Below are 25370 nucleotides of genomic sequence, written 5' to 3' on the forward strand. Positions count from 1 at the left end.
AAATTTTTGCAAACAGCCAAATAGTTCAAAAACTGAAACCCACAAGCCTGAGAGAATGTTAAAGGTGGTTCTGAGCTGCAGCGCACTGTTATGCAGAACTGACGCTGGCTTCATGCCTGGGTTTCCAAGGCGAAGTCCAGCACTGGTATCACCTGCCTTGTTTTCGAGGGTAAGAACTGAGGTGTGAGCATGATCTCTGGTGTTTGCCTGCAGAGATTAGCGTGTTTTCAGGTAGATTAATTTCCCTTCCTGTTCCTGGAAAATGATCTTCTGTTACCATGAACAGTTTAGAGAATCTTTCTGAAGCAGGAGGTTCCCCTGAGTTCAAAGAAGTCAGAGACAAGGGGCTCTCTCCTGCCCTGACCTCACATTTCCCCCAGTTCAGGGGCCTTCAGCCTGCTTAACCCCGCAGGTATCTTTCTGGGAGCTTCCAGTGCATGAGTACACCATTTTCAAAGGAAAGCTGTTACTGCTTATGAAAGTCCAGGACGGATAAGCAACAAAACACTCTCCAAAGGGTATCAGTACAGCACATAAGTATTACCATATTTTTATATCCTATTTTAATTTGGCAATTCACAAGTCTGATTTGGCCACCAGGCAGCATATAAGAGTCAAATACTTGCACCCAAGCAACCCTGATGGAGGGTATCGATATGCTAGCAATTCTTGTATGTATGTTTTAAACTTCTAGCTAAGGGGAAAAGGAACATTAATGTTAAATTACTACATAATTTAGAGTGCCATTTGATGTGTCAATAAGACTAATTCACTGAACAGCTAAAATAATGGTGAAGTCAACTTTTCCATAGGATAAAGTCACTTAAACATGATGATAAATACTGCATATAAATAAGAGTGCTAACAAAAAGGTTAACTCAGATGCATCGAGGTATGTTAGCAACTAATTTGAGCTCCAGCGCTACCTTGATTTACTGACATTTGTAAGCTAACACACTCAACGTTTTTCATATCCCGTTAATATTTATACCACAGCAACATGTCTTTTTCTCTATAGAGAAAATGTTCTTGAGATTTCAAAGGCATAGGGATACACTTAAGGTTTATCTCTTCATTTAAACAAAATTGTGCTTCATTTAAAATATTCTTCATTTGAACAATTTTCTTTTTTTTATTTATTTTACATACCTCGCTGTGAGGTTACCAGCAGCAGGTATATGGACTGATTTTGGTCTTGGTGCCGCTGGTGGGGAGTTTGGGAGGCAAGGTCTCGTAGGGCCCTCTCCAGAAATGGATACAAAGTTACCCATTTTTCTGACTGTTTTTTAATAAAGGAGTACAATGTTTATTGTATCTCATAGTAAATTAGATTGCAGCAGTTACAAATACATGCTTTGGAGCCTAGAGAGATCTGGGAAGGAATTTTAGTTTTGCTCATTAATAACTGTGTAATCTCTTTTAATGAGTAATTTGAAGATGTTTTTCTTTTTAAATTGAGGTATAATTGATATACAGAATATGACTTTCAGATGTACAACGTGATTCAATATTGTGTATACTGTGAAATGACCACCATGTAAGTCTAGCTAACATCTACCACCACTAATAGTTATATTTTTTTCTTCCCTTGTGATGAGAACTTTTAAGATAAGGAACATGTCTTAATGCCCATAGGACCTATACTGTTAATGCTTAAAAATATCTTCAAAAAATATCTATTATTCTTTGTTATCAGCTGAGTTGAAAATGAAAAGCAAAAACAATCCCAGATAATCATATTTAACAGAAGCTTTTTAATCTATTGATTTTTGAGAAGAATAATTTTTCATTGTGCTTTGCCATCTGTTCTGGGGGAGCCTCCACTGTTTCCTGTAGCTGACACCAACCCCCCGCACCAACCTTGCCTCCCAGGTGAGGCATAGAGACCATGTCAAGCCACTCAGCAGTACCACATTTCCGTTAGAAGAGGAGACTGGTGTTCGCTGCTTGCTGTGTCCCCAGTCAGGCCAATCTGAACCAGTTTCAAGATGAAGATTTTTCAAGGTAAAGATTCTTTGCTCTAACCACTGGGAAAGAGCTGCTGTCCTCCTGAGGTATTCTTTCTCAGATAATGTGAAGAAAGCACAGCTTGGAAATGGAGAAGGGGAGAGGAGAAACAGCCCTGATGACCGCATCTGAGTCACGAAGAATCAAGATTTCCCTGGACTTTTCACTTACACAGAATAATTAATTTCCTTATTTTCTCCCTTTAGTTAGCTTTTGGTTACACAGAATAGAGTCAAACCTACTCCTACATCTTACATTGCCAATCATTTTTCTCTAGTATTTTCCCAAATAGTCCCTCTATTCTAGAGGTTAGTCTTGTCATTGTCCTCAAAAATAAAATACAAAAATAGGAAACAAAATTGAAAATAGAAACTCCAACAGACACTTTTATGCAAATATTCACTATGACACTATTCAGAATAACCAAAAGGTGGGAACAATGCAAGTGCCCAACAAATGAATGGATATACAAACTGTGGTATGTCCATACAGCGGCATATTGTTCAGCCATGAAAAGGAACAAAGTTGTGATACATGCTACAATAACCTTGAAAACAGTACACCAAATCCAACAAGCCAGACACAAAAGGACAAATACCATATGGCTCCACTTAAATATCTAGAATAGGCAAATTCATAAGAAGAGAAAATAAATTAGACATTATCAGGAGCTGGGGAGAGGTATGGGGATTTACTGATTTATGGGTATAGAGTTTCTGTTTGGGGTGATGGAACGTTCTGGAAATAGTGATGATGGTTATATAACATTGTGACTATAATGCCACTGAAATGTATATAAAGTGGTAAAAACACCAAATTTTGTGACTTATATTTCATCACAATAAAAAGTGCGAGAAAGGTAATAAGAAACAATTGAAAATCAACAACAGAAACTTTCTGAATCCCCTGGCACCTCACTATCTATTCTGCCTCCTTCAAAGCACTATTAAAAGGTAAAATATGTGTATCTACATGCCTTTTGTAAATGTAGGACACAAACTTTTATATGAATGTGGGGAAAAAATTAAAAGAAAAAACATGCTACTGAATTTGACTCCCCTACTAAAGCTCTAACAACTCAATTTTTCTTGAAGGTTTTTATATTTAAAGCTCCAAATTACTTGTATTGAATATTGCTTATCAAGGTAAATAGCAAAACCAAAACAGAATGAAAAGGTGTTATGTTACAATGACTTTCTTTCACTTCTCTTCTGTATACATTAATATACATACTTAAACAAATATAAATGATGTTGACACAAAATATCCTATAGTTTTTGACTGTCAAAAAACCCCAATCTTGAAAATAAAATCACTAAACTTGCTAAACTGAATACCTTTACCAAATTTAAGCAAAGAAGATCTCCAAGTTTTTCTTTGTTTTTTAATGTCAGGAAGATATGTGGGAGGCTGAATTAGTCATTTAGCAAGTTAAAAAGCCTTCACCTTTTTCTGACTCCACATAAATACCAATTATGAAGAACAAGATTCTTTGTTTGGCAATGTTAATATGCTGTAGAAAAGTTGCCAAGGACTGTTCCTTTAAAACCATTCTACAACATTTATTATCACCACCATACACATTAGGGAACATGACATATACCACATGAATGAATAGGTCAGCTGTCTTATATACACAGGTATTAACTGCACTTGTAATATCTAACTAAACAAGTCAGAGAGTAGTAAGATGAGCTGAATGAATGGTTTTTAATTAAACCTTTCCATGTCTGTCATTTATCTTTTACCACTGTCATTCTTCTTAAAAAAGCAGCCATACAGTAAACTCTTGAGCACAGGCCTTAGCATTATTTTTCTGGATATGACCGTCCAGGCAGAAAAACAAAAGCAAACATAAACAAGTTTAACTACATTAAACTAAAAAGCTTCTGCACAGCAAGGGAAACCACTGACAAAATGAAGACAACCTACTGAATGGGAGAATACACTTGCAAACCACACATCTTATAAGGCATTAATAAGGGACTCATTCCACTCAACACCAAGAGAACAAATAATCTGATTAAAAAGTGGGCATAGCACCTGAGCCAACATCACTAGTCACCATGGAAAAGCAAATCAAAACCATGATGAGCTATCACCTCATGTCAGTCAGATGCCTAGTATCAAAAGGACAAGAAATAACAAATGTTGGTGAAGACATGGAGAATAGGGAACCCTCACACACTACTGGTGGGAATGTAAACTGGTGCAGCCACTGTGGAAAAGACCAAAGTTCCCTGAGAATGGGTTTCGCCACATTGTTTCTCTCTAGCCCCTGGCAGAGTGCCTTCCATCTATTTGCTTAAAGACTGAATTAAGAAGAAGATTCTCTTCTTATATTTTATCACAATAAAAAGTGCAGAAAAGGTAATAAGTGGTGAAATGCACTGGGCTTGAGGCTATCCGTACAATACTATGGAAGGCTAGGAAAGTTCTTTCCCATCAGGTTACAGAGCTGCTAAGCCATCTTCTTATACAGAAGAGAAGACTACATTTTTATAATAGTTTCCCTGGAATTAGCCAGACTGGTTACTCTCAAAACCACATATGATTCGGGGGGCAAGGTACTTTCCTTGACACACAAGCCCATTTCCTGGGGTACATCCCTGGAATTCGTGATGCTATTTCAACTCACTAACAGCATCTCCATTTCTTCTACTTACCTTTCAGCAAAACAAAGGAGTCAGGAAAGGCAAGGCAAAGAAACCAGAGATGTCCTGGGGACCCCAAATCTCAGTTGCTGATACTTTACAAACCATGGAGATATATTTCCATTAATTACCACAGATCCTTAAATTCACTTTTCATTCAAAAAGTCAACCAAAGGATTGGATAATCTTTTGAGGTAAACTACAAATCATGCCATGTGGGGTGTCTTAGTCATAGACCCCCCACCTCTTAAGGAGGCATTATAAGCCCTTAGTGATCAAAGCTCACTGAGCTTTCCTCCCAGACTTAAACTTTAGATACAAAGATCTAATACTGAATTGGACAACATTCCGACTGCATCTATAAATTAGAAGAAAAACACTGTAATGATTCCTTTCTGTATTCTGAAAACAGACATGCATGATAGAAGGCCATTATAACAATTTTGTGTCTACAGAGGATGCCTCAAATCCTGGACTGATGGGTGTGGGCCAAAGAGGATAGGCTAACTGTGGAATGTCCCTGCTTCACACAAACACCCTGGAATTTCTAAATGGCAAAGCACAGTGAGCAGAAGGGAAGTTTCCATGGACCTGGTCCCCCCCATGAGCCCCACACATGCCATCTCATTTAACCACTGTAAGAGCCACAGGTGGTGTTACTCCTAATTTCCAGACCATTGAGGCTCTGAGAAGTTGAGCAGCACGTGGAATTTACACAGCTAGCAAGTGTGGTAGGCTGGGATTCAACATCAGATCTAACTCCAAAGGTTCTGCTAATATTTGATGTACCATGTTTCTGTCCAGAGAACAACTCCATATAAATAAACCTTAAAAAATAGAACAAAAAATCATTTGTATGTGCCCTCTTCATGTTCCTGGTAGAACTAGTCCTCCATTTTTCTGTGTTCCTACAGTATATTAATTCAGTGTTCATAATGCCACAGTGTCATTATTTGTGTCTATCTGCTCAGGTAGAGAATTCTCAATGACAAGAATGATAGTTTCCATGTATTTGAAGCTCCATCAACAATATAGTAAATGTTGGTTGAAGAAATGAATAAATAAAAGTGCTTCTGCTGAAGTGTGGAACACTAATATTCCTGTGACAGGATAGAAGTACCTGTGAATTTTGGAAAGAAAAAAAGACTATAATGTTGAAGGGAATATATCCTCACCATTTCTTATGAAACCCCCATGTTAATGCTTAATGGTGACTTTTTTTCACTAAAAATGAACCTGCTATATCCAGGAAAGGTGCTAAGGAAGTTCACATCCATTTTGTGCAAACTTATTTTTACACATAGTTGAAGACACAGTGGGATTTTAAGCAGATGCTCTGAAGGCCCCGCCCCACGTGCTCTTGGCTGCTGTCTGGATTCTCTTGCAGCTACCCTGGAAGCTCGCTGTAGAATCTGAGAGTCTAGTTAAACTCCCTGTGCCTAGTTACGTTCCTGAGAGTGCTGGCACCAGGGGAGACTACTCAGGGGAGCCCGGGATGGTGTGCGTGGCATCTGCCGGGGCGGCCCTCATCCTGAGGGACTGCAGATCCTGAACAAACACTTCCAAAACAGTTCACATTCTACACTGCTCCTCGGCAGGACTGAGCTCTAGTTGCTCACTGAGATGAGCCGCTTACCAATGCACCCTCGCTGCATCCCCCACCCTATCACTTCTCTCCCATTCCTTACTCATGCTCCTTGGGACCATTCCCCAAAACTCATCTGCAGCCTATTCTTTGTCTTACGGTCTGTTTGGGGGAGCTCATGCTGAGACAGGCATGCAGCACACACACATGGAAATGGAAAGTGATGAGGAACGTCCCAACAGAGCCTCTAGAAAGCCATTCTGTTCAGAGTCTCACCTGATGAGAATGCTTTGTTTTGTAATGTTAGGAGAGTGAACCATCTGCCACCAGAAAGAGCTGCAGACACCAGAGGAAGAAGTGGTAGCCTTTCCCCTGGTCATGATTTGAGAGGTGGGTGAAGTGCACTGGGCTTGAGACTATCCGTGCAATACTATGGAAGGCTAGGAAAGTTCTTTCCCATCAGGTTACAGAGCTGCAAAGCCATACCCAAGATCATCCTTCTCCAAAGATATACTTTGGAAATAAAAATGTGGTCTTAACACATAAGCCAAGCATCTAGGAAAATGATCAGCATGTGGTAAGCATTTAATATCCCCCCAGAATTATGTGAACAAAATACATTTTTCCTTTTAGACTAAAACTGATCTCCTGCAGTCTGATAACTTTTCATACAAGAAAGGTTTAAAATATTTCAAGCACAAATGCTTTAGCTTCTGCTTTATTTGAAACTCCATGTTTCCTCATTAAATGTACATTAAAGTCCATCTACTTCTCTTTATAGGTATTTAGAATGAAGGCACGTAGCTGGCATGCCCAAGACCCCCAGTGGAGACCAGTCTTAAAACCAATTCTCCTGATTCCTGGGTCAATATTCTTCCCAACACATCAAGCTCATCTTTCAAAAGGGTGAACTATGAACCTAACGTTTTCTCATCCTTTTAATGATTTTCATCCAATGAACTAAAATGAGTACAAATGCACTCATCTTGATGCACATTTCAATGAGGTAATTATCTTAGCCTTATTATCTTTCAATAGCTTCTTTGATTGTGTGCAGAGCCCTACCGGACAGGCAGAGAGAGGAGAAGGCTCATGTTAGTGAGCAGGTGCTTGGGTCCACCATCCCACTTGCTGAGGATTTTAGAGGCAGCACAGCCTCACCTCTGCTCAGATTTATAGCATGAGAATGCATAAATCCTTACCCTTTCCTTCTTGCATCCTGTCTCCTTTATTTTTTTATTTTTCCCTATATTCACCATCTGGCCATGCCTGAGTGTTGTGCCTTATGCCCTGATTGCATTGTAATTTTTTAAACTAGGAGAGCTTGTTGAGGGTAAAATACAGGAATGGAAAAGATTCAGAAATACTGCCCTTATAAAATTAATTAAATATGATTAACAAATATAAATGAGTCATCCAACCATCAAGCTGGCTTGTCCAAGAACTCTAAATCAGAGTACAAAGCAAAGGCCTTCACTGGGTACCAGTATATTCAAGAACTTGATGAGTTTTATGATTCTTGAGATAGATACAATTTTATCAGCACACAGTCATGTTAGGTTTTTATCCTTGGATGGTACTTAATTCCACTAACTTGATGTCTTACCTTACATCACCTCCAAACAAGCTTTAAACAGTCAGCTTTGGGCATTGAGGTTTTGTCCTGTTTTTTTTTCCTTTTCTGTTAATATTTATTAAGTGAGTTATCCATGCTAGAGTAGTGCATGGTATTTAATGCTCAAGAAATGATAGCTACTAATATTACTATCACAAGGGCATATTTTCCGAAAGTAGTTAATATCACTTGCAAATATGATGGAAGAAGGGATCTCCTGGGGATTAAGGCAAAGTAGTTATGAAAGCCCAGAGCATCTACCTACCCTGTATAAGTGCCTATTTCCTACCCCTACTTTTTGTAGAAAAGGGAAGAATAAGAAGCGATGAATCTGGGAGCATTAATCTGCAGGCACAGTATCTAAAAAGGAGCGGTCTGGTATACAGACTCCAAAAGAAGTTCACTCCCTCACAACTCTTTATACCTGAAGCCGACTCAAAGCTTAGATTCTGGATATTCTTCTTCTCTCTATTATAGATGTTCTGTTTAACTTTAAAGTGAGCCACTTAAACACCCGGTCTTCCCAGGTAAAACTCTGATACCTTCCTTTTGTCCAAGATGGATTGACGATATGCTTATCAAAATATATCTTATTATATACGTTCCTCAAAAGAAGTAAGATATTATCAAACCCAGAAAGAACCAGCTGTTCTCTCTCTCTCTCTCTCTCTCTCTATTTCTCCGCACCCAGTTACTCATCCACACACATTTTGCTTGTGGTAATAATAATGGGGGAAGTGGGTCCACTTATTAACAGTTATCAGATAAAAATTTTTTAGATGGAAAATGAAAAATTATTGTCATTTTAACTAGGGTTCAGAATTGATCACAATGAGAATGTAAGGGTTGTCTTCACATTCATCATCGTCACCTTGTGTTACCCTTCCTCCCGGTATCTGGACACTTGTGCAAGTAGTTTACTGGCCTGAGACACAGTACCACAGTACCAACGCTTCCTATCAGGGAAGCTAGTCCTCCACTTGCTCTGTTCTCTCTCTCCTGTGAAAAGAGAACAATCTATTCAGCTGAATGTTTGAAATTATTAAGTGATAATAATAAGTCATATTAGGAAATGACCTCTTCTAAAAGTCAAATGCAGTGTCTGAAGTTTGCGATAGTTTAAAGAATTTAGAGTCTTCCGTTCAAATAGGATACAGGGTAAAGTATGGCTTAGGATATCATCACGAGTTATCATACAAAAAACAGATACTCGGACATACACACGAACACACACTATGATTTTTCATGGTAGAGGATGAGAAGATTAAATATTCCAAGAAGAAATCTGTTTCCTTGACTGAGATAGGATATTAAATAGGCCAAAGAGATAGAAATAAAGGTCCTACGAGGGAGAAGAGACAAAACTTCTCTCACTTACCATGTGGTAAGACTATATAATGCAATTGTAAGGATGACTTACCTTTCAATATTTTTGCACATGCTCTTTCTATGAACTTTCCTTGGTGAGAAGTAGAATTCAAAATACCTCATATTTCAGGTCCACACAAACTTTGGGGTGGAAAATGAATTTTGTAAAGCCATCACAACTTCTACGGATTAAGTTTAACCCTGACCTGACCTGGAAGAGTACTGCCTACTTCACTTCCCGCCTCAAGGGGAGGAAGAGGAGAGAGTGACAACATATACACGATGAGATTCCATATGAACAGAACTTTAAATCAACAAAACATTTTTTTAAAAAGAAAAAAATGTAATTAATGCTTTCTACTTAAGACCACAACAAAAAAAAAAACACCTATTGGGCTCCAATGAAGAGATTATTTTAAATTAGGAGAAACAAAATTTATGATCACATTTACTGAATCCTTAGAGATAAATACATACGCATGAATATAGACTAAAGAGAGCAGAAGAAAACAAGCAATATAAGAGCCTCAGATTAGTCATTCTGTCCAGATAATGACAGAATAAATCAATTTCATTATAATAGACTGCATTATTAAGTTTCATGGGCTTAAAATATAAATGTCTGAAACGGTGCACTATGAATAATCAACAGTTACTTAGCATAGGTATGTCATTTAAGTGTGTAACCTTCTAACCTCCAGACATTAACGTCATATTAATTTCTTCAGGGAGTTAGTGAGCTGTTTTGCATCACCGAGACTGTAGACATGATATAAATTTAACCATATCTTATTCTTCCTACTTTCCAAGATTAATACTTGATTGCAAGCAAAAGCTATATGACAATATTACCTCTATCCTGTACATTTTGGAAAAAGTGAAGTGCCTAAGGACTATCATAAATCTTAATGAATACAAGATTCCTATACATGATATCATATCACATGATCCCACTGTGAAAAGACCGAGCATTTGGAGAAATGAATGCCTTATTAAAATGAGAAAGCCTTAATCAACCCATTTTACACCAGAGATCACCAAGGGACTATGGCAACTGGTTCAGCTAGAACAGACTGGCCTCGGCCACTACCCGTCAATTGGAGTTGGCTCTGTGTCTAATGCCTGTTTTACAAGAACACACACAGAAATACAACAAAAATTCATTTTCCACTTTTTTAAATATGTCAAATTTAAATGCCTAGGAAAGGGTAGAACAAACCAAAAAAGAATCTTCAGAAGCAAGGACACATTTTAAATAAGGCTCATAAACTAGATATTCGCAGTTATTCCTGCACTGCACTGTCTGAACGTGCGCAAGAGCCTGGGGACACTCCCTCCCCGCACCGAGGGTGGCGGAGGCTCAGGCCGGTCATGGTGCCCCGCAGCCAGACCACAGGCCGGCACACGTGCTGGGCCCTGCACCAACAGATGGGCCTTACCAGAGCTGATGACGGTGAGGAAAACCTGAGTGACTGCGCGAGGGACGGAGGAGAGGGACAAATATTAAAAATGTCGTCTAGGCAGTTGAAGTCTAACAACCATTATAACTACAGTCAAATTCATAAAATGTGTGGATGTATTTAAAGTGAGTTTCTTAATAAATCCTGATCTAATGGGCCGTAGGCCCTCATAATTAGTGTTAATAATTATTTTAACAGATTCACTCTTCTCAAATTATCACTAAATAACCCACCATATCCAAAGTAATTTCAAAGGAACATATCAAGAGTCCCAAATACAAATGGCTTACTGAGTGAAATTTAATTTTACATAATTTTTGTTTTTCTAAAGAATAATTTCAACCAAAAGGTAGGGGGAAAAGCTTCTAAGACTTAGCAGCGTTTCACCCACCAGTCATTTACTCAGCAAAACCCGACTTCTCTAACCCGCATGCTATTACCTAGGAGTTTAAACGTCTACTCTGTGCAGGATTGGAATGGTCCTACATAGACATTATTATGGTTTGAAATGCTGTATTGAACTGTTAGTTTATTTAACGTATGTTTCCTCCACCAGCCTGTGGCGGGGCCGCGGAGCATGCCTACTTTACTCACTGCTGTGGATATAATACAAAACAGGCCAGCAAAAAAGGGTTTAATATTGAATGAATAAAACATGGTAGAACCCCTCCTTGTTACCCCACTCCACTCCCAACACCCATACACCTTTGGGAATTACTCAAAACTACAAAACTGGGAACAGCTGGGCCTTCCCCACGTCTCTGCTCCCATCCCGTCACCGGTACATTGTACTCTGGTTGCGACAGACAGACTTCTACTACTGTCCGATGACATCGCATCCTAGCTGACGCTCCCAGAAGAAGGGAACTAGTTATCTGTGTGTCCACTCATCTCTGACTATGCCAGGTGATTCCCTTTTGTTTTACTTTCTAACCAGCATCAAAAATGGCTTAGGAAAATGATGCATTCATTAGCTCAGAATACAATAAAGTATTACATGGCATAAAAGAGAAAGTGTATGAAATCAAATGAAGCCAATACTTGACAACAAACAAATCACCACCCTCTAGTTACAAACTGTTAGTATTTTAAAAAATCATACAGTTTAGTATCTCCCAAAAGGAGAATCTTACACATCTAATAAGAACAAACCACCAAGAGGCCTATTCTTTTTTTCATGTAAAATAATTCCTTCACAATATTTTGAGTAAAAAACCAGAAAGCAATACATACATGATGGTGTTAATGCCTGAGAGCTGTTGGAACATTTGTAGACCACAGCCCACAATTAAAGCTCGGCGAGTTGGGGGGTAACTCAGCATTCTGCAGATCACAGGTCCAGCTTTTTTAAAAAAAGAAAGAAAAAGGACACAACTATTATTTTTAGCTCCCATACTAATTATTCCCATTAGGATAAATTTTCCCAAATCTCCATGAAATCAACATGACTGGGCATTTAAAAATAGAATGTAAATACTTTTATGGAAATCTGAGCACAATATATTTTTTAAAACAGTATATATTTGAGTTTAAGCTGTAAAAGCAACAAGAGAGAATTCCAGTTAAAGCATTGTGGATACTAACGTGATTTACGTAACTGTAACTGTCAGAAATGATTTTTCATTAAATCCCTACAAGCTGTATTTGTTCTTTCACTTACTTGACAATTATTAACTAAAATCCGTTCAATGTGGGGCTACTTACAAAGTCACAGGCAAATTCCTTTAATGAACCAAAAGAATGTCATTTATTAAAAACAAAGAATAGAATTCATTCCAATTTATTTGGCTAAAGTAACATAATTTATTCTAATCAATTCCACTAAAGTTAAGGAATTTTGGCATGACATCTGGCTTGGTTATGGCTACAATGGACATTACCATTAAAAGTTGCCAAATAGGTAATAGAAAAAAAAATGATAAGGTCTATTTTATATAGGGGTGTGTATGATATTTCTAGATTTTGAATAGTTCTTTAAGTGGCATTCAATGACATTTCAAAATATAAATGGGCTTTCAAAATGGCACAGATCCCTTGGTCTCTGTATCAGAACTTTAGATCAGTCTTGGAAAGCTGTAGATGCGAACACTACCTTACTGATGCCTGTTGTGTGGGCACATTTACTGAAAGTGCCCCTTCTATTCTCAAAGGACTTCAATTATACCTTCACCTTATCTTTAGGAGACATTCAATGTAGACAGCATCCTGACTCTCAGGACCTGTGCCGCTCCTGCCGTAAGAAGAGGCGGCCTGGGACCCCCAGGATGTTAAATGCTTAATTAGAGGCATTTTCCTTGAGACCAAGTTTCATTAGTGAACTCTGCATCAAGTCAATAAACTCCAAGGAAGTTTCCCCATTTCAGGAATCTCCTGGAAATCTACTATTCCAGTTCCCAGTAATGGCTGGAATATGCTGTTGTCTGAGCAATGAAAGTTCGTACGGCAAGTCAGGCGACAGCATTAATTAGAACTGAACATTATAGGGGTGTGAACATTTATCTCTACAGGGCCATGATGATAATCACATGAAGACTTGATTTACTGTCAACAGTTCTGTCTCTGAATGGTAAGACAGGACACAGAGAAGTGCTGACAGTACTCAGAGCAGTGAGACCCACTTAGAAAGAAGGTTAAGAGCATTATGAGCATCAAATTGCTTTTGATTCAGGTAAAGCAGCATTAAAACCTAGCATATAAAGTAGACTGTGTGAAATAGATAGATTGTGAGAACTTTGCTCTGACAATACTGAAATACCTATGGCTCAGTTGTCTGAAATATGAGTGGACTAGTCCTCAAGTTTAGGTGTCTGTAAGTGATCCCAGCCCACCAAACAAGGGATACGCACAGCATCATATAAACCACTGATTACCATAAACCGAAAAGTTCAAATAAAAATATGATTATTTATCCAGTGTGCCATGGAAAATTTAAAAACTAACAAGGACAACAAAACAAACACAATCATACAACCCCTCTTTTCAGCTTTCTGTATCCTCCACACTGGGGAAACTGCCCTTCTAAAAGAAATCTATTACAATCTTTTTCTGGCTGCATCTATTTCACTATTAAACTGTTCCATGATTTAATGGACAGATTAGGAAATCCCGATTTGGGACAGTGGACAAGGAGAAAATGATGACAAACTAGGATGAGCGTTTGACTTGCCCAAGTATCAAGAGACAAACTATCCTGTAAACGTCATGTACCTATTTGCTGGTTTTAAAAAAATCTGGGTCTTCTTTTTTCTCTTGGTTTAGATTTCCTATTAAAAATAAACAATGGTATGGCTCCTTTTTTAGGTTGGATTTTTCTTTTTTATAGATACATTTTGGTCACAGCAGCTGCACATGGGATTACACACACACGAATTAAAGAATTTCCTTTCATTAAGGTCATAAACCTAGTTTTAATAGGCACTAAAACTGACTTAACTGATGCAAACAGTCATTAATCTTTGTATCATAGAAACGCTGAGGCTGAAGAAAAGTCAAATACATTAATTGGTTGAATGTTTGTAAGTGAACATTTTTAATGTCATGCTCTGCTTATTACATTTATTTTGATTTTTCTAATTAAAAACATTGTGTGCATACAAACATTTCACACTTAATTTTTTTTTAAATGTGTCTTTGACACACAGACATTCCCACACAATAAGAAAAAGAACCTCTAACCTAAAGTAGATTGGAAATAGTGGACTCAGATAATAAAACAGTAGATGCAAGAACCCAAAATGGGTTCATCTTTTCCTTCATTCTGAGTAACTTTCATAAGGGTGTCCCAGTGCTGCAGGGATGAAAAGGATAGTCCCGGGAACCCACAGCCATTCCTCTGAATAGGCTGTCTGTGAGCCTACATATGTTCCTCCAGGTACCATTAAAAATGCCCTGGAACACACTTTGTATAAAACACCAGCTCTTGACCTCCACTTCAGCCATGATGGAGTAATAGTTTACCAGATTTGCCTCCAACATGAAACAACTAAAAAGCCATGCAAAAATGCATGAAACCATTTTTCTCATGATAATGGATCACAGGCAATGAAGGTTTAGTGACCCCAGAGATTCAGGAAACAAAGAGGCGAACCCTCTAACTGTCATAGTCTAATTAATGCGTTGCAAAGGTTCCAGGCTGCAGCACAGGGAGGGGAACTCCTCGGGTTGAAAAGTGCAGCTCACAGTCCAGAGGTGCCATGGTGGCCAGAGTTCAGAGGGCAGAGTGCCAGAGGGGAAAGGGATCCACAGAGAGGGGGCGTTGCGGACTTGGTGTCCCTGCTGAGCATCCCCATGACGGCGGCTCAGCAGTTATGTGTGAGCAAACTCCCCGAGGAGGGGAAAGAGCAGCAGGAACGGAGAGGAGAAGTCAATCCCAGACCTGTTCCACCACCAGAGTGAGAAGCCTAGAGCACGGAGTATTCAGAAGGGTTTTACCTCAGTAATGGTATAGATTTAGCCCTAGATTAAACACCGCTTGGGGACCATCTACAACAACTGAAATGCAAGACTCAGCTGCTTCTGGATCATTAACAGGGTCCCAGGACTAAATTCAACAGGAAGATAAACCTTATGATGTCTGGGATACAATAGAAAACCACCAGGCATGCAGAACAGCAGAAAGAACAGCTTGTAACAATAAAGGGATGAATTCTCCAGGAGGACATAACAGCCCTAAATGTCCTTGTACCTAATAAGAGCTTCAAAAGTATGAAACAAAAACTGATACAACTACATGGGTGAGCAGAAAAGCCCACAATTATGCTCAGATGCTTCCTCACCCCTTTCTCACTAATGGACGAATAGGCTGAAAATCAGCACAGATATAGAAGACTTTAACAACACTATCAACAAACCTGACCTGATATTAAAACAACAGTCAACTGATTAAGAGCAGATACACATTCTCTCCAAAAGTAGATGCACATTAAAGATTATTCTGAGCACTAAAACGAGTCTCAACTGATTTAGGACTCAAGTCATACAAAGAATGTTCTCTGACCATAATGAAATTAATATAGAAGTCAACACCTGATAGATAACTGGAAAATTCCCCAACTGGAAACTAAATGCACAATTCCATGGAACAAATAAATGATGGGAAATCATAAAGCACTTTGAGCTGAAGAATAGAAAAACACACGTGTATGAAAATTTTCAGAATGGGGCTAAAGTCAGAAGAAAATTTATAACAATGATCTCAGTTTCCACCTTACAAATCCAGAAAAAGAAGGATAAATAAATAAATAAAAAATAAGCACAAAATTAAAAAAAAAAGTAAAGATCAGAATGGAAATCCATGTAATAGATAAGGATACAGTCAAGGGGGAAAAAAAGATATCGATGAAACCAAAAGCTGGTTCTTTGAAGTATCAATAAAACTGGTAAGCTTTGAGCCCCACTGTGGTAGTCTAAACACCAGCCCCTTAAGAGACACGCATATCCTAATCTCTGGAATTTGTTAGTACCACCTTATATGGGAGAAAAGACTTTGTAACAGGATTAAGATTTTGAGATGGGAGAGTATTTGGATTGGCTCTAAACACAATCACACGCATCCCTCTACCAGAGAGGCCAAGGGAGATTCAGGACCGAGTGGGACAAGGCAGGGCGACGATGAGCCACAGGCTGCGCTGCTGCGGCCGTAAGCCCACAAATGCCAGCTGCCACCCCACCGGGAGCCGGAAAAGGCAAGGAGCAGACCATCCCCGAGATCCTCTGGAGGGAGCCCGGCCCTGCCCACACCTGGGTTGCAACCCTTTGAAAGTGATTTTGAACTTCCTGCCACCTGACTGGAAGAATAAAAATCTATTGTGTTAAAACTACCAAGTTTGTGGTCATTTGTTATGGCAGCCATAGGAAACTAATGCAGATGGATTAGGAAAAAAAAGAGAAGGTGCAAATGATCAATATCATGAATAGGAGAACTGAAATCAATACAGAGTCTACAGATGTTAAGAAAATGATAAAAGAGCATTTTGAACAACTTTATGGCTTTAAATGCAACATCTTAGTTGCATTAATGTCCTTAGAGTCATAGGGAAATTCCCAGACAGAATCTTCCAAAGCCAACTCAGGAAATAACCTGAATATAAAGCCCTATAATCTACTAAAAATACAGAATTTGTAGTGAAAACGTTCTCCTAAGTCTAAATGGCTTAACAGAAAGTAGATCAATAATTGTTTGTGGAGGTAAGAGTTACACACAGGCACAAAAGAGAGGTTTTGAGAGACATGCATATATTCACTGTCTTGACGGGGTGAGGGCACCACAGTGGATACACAAGTCAAAATTATCAACTTAAAATACATGCCATTTATTGTATATAAATTATGCCTCAATAAAGCTGCTAAAAAAAAAAAACCGATCCAAAACATCACAAGTAAAGACTCTAGGTGACAAGAGGGCCGACAAGGTGAAATGGATGGTAAGGAGAAAATTCGGATGTTCTAAGACCATGACCTTCAAGGACACAAGAGGTTACTAATTAGAAGCAACAATATCTAATGAAACGGGATCAGTCAAGTCAGGTGTGAGGTCACCAAGCGAGAACTGCCCAGCACGTGGGACCCATTGAATTCTTCAAAGTTTTCCTTGCTCTTATTCTTCCCTTTCTTTTTGTTTTATTTATTTACAGATTTTACCATGTACTAAAACAAACTTAAGGGAGAAAATGTAGAACACATTATGATTAATGAAACACAAGATGCAAACTGTAGGTGGCTTCCCTGCTGCCGACCATCTTCACAAACGAAATGCTTTGTTGTACGTGAAGATGCTCCGTGGAGAAAGCAGGGCCCTCACTGGGAGCAAGATGATCGCTGCTCAGCTTCAAATGGTACTCCCCCTGCTCCCCCATCTGAGGCCCCCTGTTTGGGCTACAGTCAAGCATGGAAAGCCCAACGCCCTGGTCCTCTCCTGATGGCAGCCGGAGGCCATTCTCACACCACAAGACTTCAGGAAGAGAGGAGGTGTGCCAGCCACAGAAACACAAAATGATCAGGGACTTCAAGGTTTTCTTTTTCCCACTAGACAAGAAAGCTTGGCATCCTGATATCTAGCTACTAGCCAGTACATATTTTGGGCAGCCAAAATTTAATTTTAATTATTTTATCAATCACCAAGTGTCTCCATCAGATTGGCTGTTATAACAAAGTACCACAGACTGGTGGCTTCAACAACAGGTAATTATTCTTCAAAGCCGAGGCTGGGAGGTCCAAGCTCAAGGCGCTGGCAGATGTGACCACTGGCAGGGGGCTCTCATCCCGACCTGCAGACGGCCGCCTCTGGCTGTGTGCTCGTGTGCATGTGGCCCCTCCCCGTGCACATGCACGGAGATAGATCTTTTTCTTTTTATGATGGCACAAGTCCCATCATGAGGGTCCCACTCTCAGGACCTCATCTGAACTGATAACCTCTCAAAGGCCCCCAAATGCTGTCACATTAAGGGTTATGGCTTCAGCATTATGAATTTAAGGGAGGCACGGTTCAGCCTATATAACACCAAGAGTATTAGGCATCTGCTCAAATCACAATGGATTCTGTAACATGTCAATGGCCCTTCATGCCTTATGAACCACTTTTTATCATCTGAAGAGCCCTACAAAGTGAGGAAGAGCAGGTTGTTAACAGGAAAGGAAGCACATAGGGATCAGATAACTTCCCAAGGTCACAAACTAATAAGCCCACAGAGCTGGGACTGGGGCCACCGTCTTGTTCATGCCATCAATGTCAAGAATTTTTATATGTATACTCAAATAAGCTGACTTTTCTTAGCATAAAACAATTTTTTAGCATCAACAATTATGGACAGTATGAAAACACAAAACCGAGCACTTTCAAGTTACAGAAACAGGCATCCTCTGTGCTTATCAGGACTTGAATCCCTCGACAGCCCCCTTTCCTCTCTCTATGGAATTTGCTTGACACAAACCCCAGCCTTAATTCTGGAGTATCTACTTCAAAACACTCATTTCACTCTACTCCTTTCTTCATTCTGAAATCCAGGGAGTTGAGTGATGTTTGCAAATAGTAAGGACCACCCTAGTTTCTGTGTGTGAATCAGGCCCTCTGTCCTGTGCTGTGGGGGGCCCAGGGGTGTGTTCATGGATCCTCTGGTTGGCTCCAAATATACTGTCCTCACACCCATGCCCACATTCCTGCCCCTTGGACTTCTGCTGTTCTCTCCAGCCCCTCTGACCAGGTGTCCCGAGCCCACTTACCATACCTGAAGCACCCACCGAAGCCTGCTTTGTGCCAGGTATGGAAACAGGAGGAGGTCCTGCCCTGGAGGAGCTCATGACATGCAGGTGGAGTCACACTGAGAGATAGAACAAGCTACCCCACAATGGCTTAAGCGCTCTAACAGAGGCGCATGGAGAGTACGCCGAGCCCAGGCACGGGGGAGGGCCCCGGAAGGGCCAGCTCAGGACAGATGGGATGGGCATCACCATTTTGCACCCCAAACTTGCTCTCTACCCTGTGTTAGCTAATTTCCCAGTAAGTCAGGATCAAACATGCGGTGCTCGGATTTCATTCCCTCTTCCCACATTCTATACGCAGTAATCCCAAAGTCTAATAAAGATTAACGCATATGTGCCTGACTTCTTTCCACAAAAGGCCAGGAAGATTTCCCTCGGCTTTGCGTGTGCCTGGCTGGGCTCCCGTCCCTCTCCTAGCGAGGTGCACGGCTGCGCTCGGCCCTTGGGCAGGCCAGCGGCGAAAGCCCAGCCCCCCGGCTCAGCCACTCCGAGAGTTCTTCCTGTCCTACGCTATGTGTGATGGTTAATTTTATGTGCCAACTTCACTGGGTCACAGGGTGCTCAGATATTTGGTTAAACATTTCTGGGTGTTATCTGTGAGGCGGTTAATGAGTATGAGTAACACTGAAATCAGCAGACTAAGGCAGACTGCCCTCCCCATGGTGGGTGAGCATCCAGTCCACCGAGGGTCTAAATGGAGCAGGAAGAGGAGAAAAGGAGAATCTGTTCGCTCAGCCTCCCTGCTGGAGCTGGGACACTGGTCTCCTGCCCTCAAACTGGGACTTACACCATGGGCCCTCCTGGGCCTCCAGCTGGGAGAGGGCAGGTCATGCCGTCTTCTCAGCCTCCATAACCATGCAAGCCCATTCCTCCTTAGAAGTTTCTCTTTCATATAAATATGTACATTCATACATACATATATATATATTCATACATACAAACACACACACATATATATATGTATATATACACATAAAGTGAAAGATTTCATACTAGATTATGACATCTTTACTGAATTATATGGGGTGAATGGCTCTGGCTTGTCCTGTTTCATCATTTCGCTTCCCATTGTTTTTAGCCTAGGGTCACGCAAACAGAAGAAATTCAATAAATGTTTGCTTCATGGATATGAGGAATGAAGGAAGGAAGGAGGGAAGGGAAGGAGGCAACACCCGAGCCAAGGATAGGAACTCAAGAACGAAGCGGTGTGAATACCCTGCAAGTTGCTAAACAGTGTTGTGATAAATTGTCAGTTTCCACTCGGAGCCTGAGCACACCCATGCTGCTTTCCTCTGCAATATGCAGCAGGTGAGCTCTGTGATTACAAGCTGGTACAAGGCACATATTTTGTTTGGAAGAATGGACTGCTGCTATTGATAAATTCAGCCCCATGGGGTTCAATCATTCCTTCACAGTCTGACGTTTATGCCAATACATTCTGAAATCCTTCTATGGCAATCAATTTGCCAAGATGTGCAGGCTGGTTGTCTATAGATGCGTGCTTGTGAGCCGATCTCGGTACATTAAGGCTTGTATGCAATGATGCTGTTAATCTAGCCATTATTATTCCAGGATGCTAAAGACTTTTTTTTTTTACTTCTAAAGGGAGATGATGCTAGAGATTAATGCTATTAAAATGGTGTTTTTCAAAAACCTTGCTTTGTTACAATCAAGAAATCTTTCCAGATTCTAAGATATTTCCTTCATCAAAGGTATACACATAAACAGGGGCAATCATAAAATGCACCCTTGCCTGGCAATTCTCAGAAGGTCTCTAAACTTCATGGCTGGCAGCCATTGGCATGTAGGGTGTTGTTGAGGGAAAAATAATATTAAGAATTGCTACTTCAGAAAACCTTTCTTGAGCAAAGGGAGGTACCTTTTTTTTTTAATAAATGAGTAATTTTCTTAGCTATATTTGTAACATTAATGTTGTCTCTGGACAAAGCAATTTTTTAAGTGAAAGGACATATACTTCTAACCTGATGGCATTCTTCAGCATTTTCATAACAAGTTGGCAGTCTCAGTGATACAGAAAGTTCTCACCTTCCCAATTTTTCAACAGATATTACATATGACGATAGAAGACTGTATGACTAAAGGCTTATACAGGATTCCTGTAAAAATTGATTACAATCATAAGTAATGTTGAATAATGCAAAGAGCAAGAGTTGCCAAATCAGGGAAACCTAGATTTGAATCTGGCTCAGCTGTGTAGGAACTGTGTGACCTTGAGCAGCTCCCTTACCCTCTCTGTGTCGCACATGCCTATGTGATAACATCTAACTCATAGGTGTGTTTGATAATTAAACATAATGCATGTGAACTATATTTGTGCCAAAACACAAATAATGATGCTGTGAGTTCATCCATCAGCTCTCTAGAATTTCTCCATAGCTGAATATAATTTCAAAGTTTTAAAATAAATATCACCAATAAATCGCATGGGTTTTCCTTCTATGTAAACAAACAGCCTTTGCTTTTAAGATTCCACAAAACAACTCAAAGAACTTCATTAACATAAAGAACAAATGGATTCTATACTTAAAATTTCTATAAAGTTTCTATAATTTCACACACAAATTACTATTAAATTATGAGATGATAAATCAGTAAGACCTATATTATACCACAGGATCCTGTGATAAATGGCAGTTCTACCAAATTCTATGATATATTTCAGACTATCCACACAACCAGAGATAAATTAGGATTGTTCCATTCCACTGCCTTGATTTTAGATCACATGTTGACTCCTTAGAAATTAAGTATTTCCTATATGTCTGTGAGATAGAACATTTCAAGATACATGAGCTGTATTTCTAAACATTAATCATTTGCTTACTTTAAAAAAAGTGGATATTCATATGGATATGTGAATTTCATGTGAATATTTGAATAGCATTCTACTAGCATGTTCCTGAATCTAAAAGATTTAGGCATTCAACAAATAAGATGAAAATCGATCCATGATTCATGCATCTTCCACTGTGCTTTTCTTTTTTGCTATATTTGGCTTTACATGTGACAGTCCCGTGAATAAAGACACCAAGGAGATAACACTCAGGCTGAGAAAATGGCTCATGATCCTATAGTGGGGGCAGAATATCTAGAATCACGATGATCCCACCAGATTCTGGAAGTATGACGGCTACTGACATATGTGGTCCCTTGAAATACAATATCTTAAAGGAAGGATACTGTGTTTTCTGTCAGCGTGATTCTCAGAAATTCATAATTCTAAAAATACCCAGGAAGTAGATATAAAAATGGGCCAAATATGTGAGGCTAAAATGTATTCACTAATTCCAGCGCAGTTCTCCTGCCCCAACTCTTTTCCAACTCTTCAATTACCATCCCCTCCAAAAAAAGAGATAAAGAAAAAGAAAAATCATGGTCTCTTGTATGTTAAAAAAAAATGAATGTCAGTTATTAAATACAGACTAAGAAATAAAGATGTTTCTATTAAAAGAACTTAGTATTAAGTTATCCAAAATGGAGAAAGAAGGTGGTAGAATATTGGGTTCATGAAAAGAAGAGTTGATTCAAAATATGGATTTTCCCAACACTCTCATTTTTCACTTACACAGGTTCAACTCCTAAAATAAACAACTCTGTGGCAGAATGTAAACATTGTTGAAAAAGGAACAGGGAAATAACTGTATCTACCAGCTGGTCGGGTATGCTAGGACACGTGAGATTTAAAAATGTCATGACCAACCGTGAGCATGACAGACAGAGCCTTGTAAGGGAGCCATGCACATGTTAGGTCACTAAAGGAAAAGGAGTTAGTGTACAGGGTTCTGAAGGTGATAGGATAGATGGGATTCTAGAATGCATTTGCTCACAAAAATATCCTGTATCATAACATGTAAATAAAACAAGTCTCTCTTCCTAGGGCTGCCTTATGCACTGGCTATCTTGGCAATTAGGGTCTTTCCACCAAAGCTCTGAGTGGCTGCTCAGCTTGCTCTGAGTGAGCAAAGGGTACCAGTCACTTCTGCAGACCTGAGAGGAGAGGTTGACCTTCACAGCAAGTAGGACTCAAAACCTGGATTTCTATAGAAAAAAACTTCATTACATATGCCTTATAGTCTTCTTAATTTCTTAAATTTCAGAACGATCACCAATAAAATGTTCAACAAAAATGACAAAAAAAACCATTATATGTCCCAAATCAAATACAACTTAAATAACAGGAAGACCAGTGTTAAATGGCATAGACACAGACGTGCCAAAAAAGATGTGCCGAGAGCAACACAGTACCACAACGAGCCCTTTAGCCTTCCTTTCCCCACAGCATTTTATGGCCTAAAGCAGTTAACCGAATGCCCCTCCCTTCAGGAGATCAATATCTAAAATAAATCAATATTGAAATAGAAGTTTATGCACATCAATAAGCTGGTATATTAGTTTTAATTGAACATAGCTGTAGAATTCAATCAGGAATTGATCTTTTTTATTGCAGATGAAGTTTTAAGCTTTTCTTTTAAAAGACTCATCTTGTTACAGCAAATTGAAAACATAATGAGATAACTAGAAAAGGTGGGAGAGAATGATAAATCTAAGTTCAAACTACTTTTTTAAAACTACTTATCAATCTTAGAAGGAAGTAGTCTTCTAACTTACTAAAAAAGCAAAAATATTATTTCAAAAATAAATTTTCACAGATGTCTACTTACATACTGTGGTATGTATGAGGGGAGGGGTTCAGCGTCATAAAGGACATGACTTAGGTTTACTCATGCTATAGATATGTATATTATAAAGACGAGTTCAGAAATTTCAGTGACCTTTAATGGAAAGCTACAATTTCCAAAGTTCTTGGTCTATAAGGGGATTTTCCTTTAGGACTGCAATTTTAAGACAAACCTATGATACATGTCTTACTATACTTTAAACACAACTTGTCACTCAATGAAATCCAGTAAAACACTACCTCATCAAAAGGGAAGCAAGGGAAAACTAAGCTCTAAGAACATTTAGGGGTGATGAGTAGTATTTTATTAACTTTAGGCATACGGCATGTCCTTGAGTGCCTAGATTTAAACAAAACCTTGATACCAGAGACCTGCTAGCCTAACACAACACCTACGGGAGACAGTGCTTGCCTGTACACCATGAGGGTGTTGAAATCTTCCTTTTACTCTCTCTCTCTCACACAGACGTACTCATATAAATACAAATATATATGTGTGCATATATATATATGTACTGTATATATGTGTATGTGTGTGTCGCTGTAACTGTAAAGCACACATAGTGTTTTAGTTAAAATGATCCCCATTACAGAAACTCTTATTTGCAGACCTTCCTTGTCCCCCTTTCTGACATCTCCACTCCTACTTGGATGAGGAAAATGAGGTATCACTGAAGAGATCATTACATTTTTCCAAATTGCTACAATTCTGTTCCTTCTTCCACATTGTTGTTTAATTCATAGGCATATGCCCACAAGTTTGCAATTTCTGAAAACCTGCAGCAGAATTTCATTAGCGAACAATGGCTGCAGGAAATGGAAGAAGTGAATTCCACGTGTCCTACTCTAGCAATTGTACCATGGAACCAGAAAAACTAATATTGGCATTCAATTAGCATCTCCAGCAGACAGGAAATACTGCATTCAGCACCTGCCAGCCGGAGACAGATATGCACGTCAAACAGCCCTGCTGAGCATCCCTACACATTTTCACTAAATCCATTCTGGTGGCCACAGCCTAGGGTAGCTTTTAATGCCACTTCCCTGGGTTATTCTGCTGTGTATGACAACTGGGCAAGGAGAATTCCCAAGACCTTCCATCAGATGCCTGTGCTTTGATGTCTGTGGTATCTAACCTTATTACCTTGGCATTTGTGCTTTTAATTTGAGATTGTTCTTCATTAGACAGATTTTCTAATCTTCTAACATGACACAAACCATAATTTTACTTGATATGGTTTGAGAGGCTCTTCTAGATAAATATGGCTCTCCAGGGATGAGGTCAGTATTTGAAAATCCGCATATGGCTGTTTTATTTTGAGGCGTGTCTGCAGTTACCATATGGTCAATGGCAATCTGTGAAGGGAGTCAGGATGTGTCTATTTTAAATACTGGCTGAAACTTGAGTTTCTACTTAGAAATGCTTTGATCCATCTATGTTTTGTGAATGCTGAAGCTTCGTCTTTTAAAATAATGCAATCTGCCCACTGTACTGCAAAATTTGATTACAAAATAAAACTCATTCTATATATTTTCATTTAGGCATATATAAAAAGCATAGCATTATATTCACTATCAGAGATGTGGAAATGATTCTTATCTCACTACTCAGCTTGTTTGTGGCTTATTTAGAATATATTCCAGCGTTGCTCATGATCACTGGAATGCGCGACTTAAATAGAAGTGAAGCAACATGTAGCTGAATGTTTCCCAGGGAAGTTCTAGA

At 39.3% G+C, this 25370-nt stretch overlaps 1 protein-coding gene across 1 annotated transcript in view; it reads right to left on the reverse strand.

Moving 5' to 3' along the window:
• The window catches only part of SLC2A13 (solute carrier family 2 member 13), a 243588-nt gene that overhangs the window by 125140 nt on the left and 93078 nt on the right, over positions 1-25370 (reverse strand). The window contains exon 4 of the mRNA XM_036889418.2: positions 11923-12031. Coding sequence (XP_036745313.2) covers positions 11923-12031 — 109 coding nt within the window. The remainder of the gene's footprint in view (positions 1-11922; positions 12032-25370) is intronic.

This window comes from Manis pentadactyla, chromosome 14 (genome assembly GCF_030020395.1).
Source record: "Manis pentadactyla isolate mManPen7 chromosome 14, mManPen7.hap1, whole genome shotgun sequence".
In the NCBI taxonomy this organism is placed as follows: Eukaryota; Metazoa; Chordata; class Mammalia; order Pholidota; family Manidae; genus Manis; species Manis pentadactyla.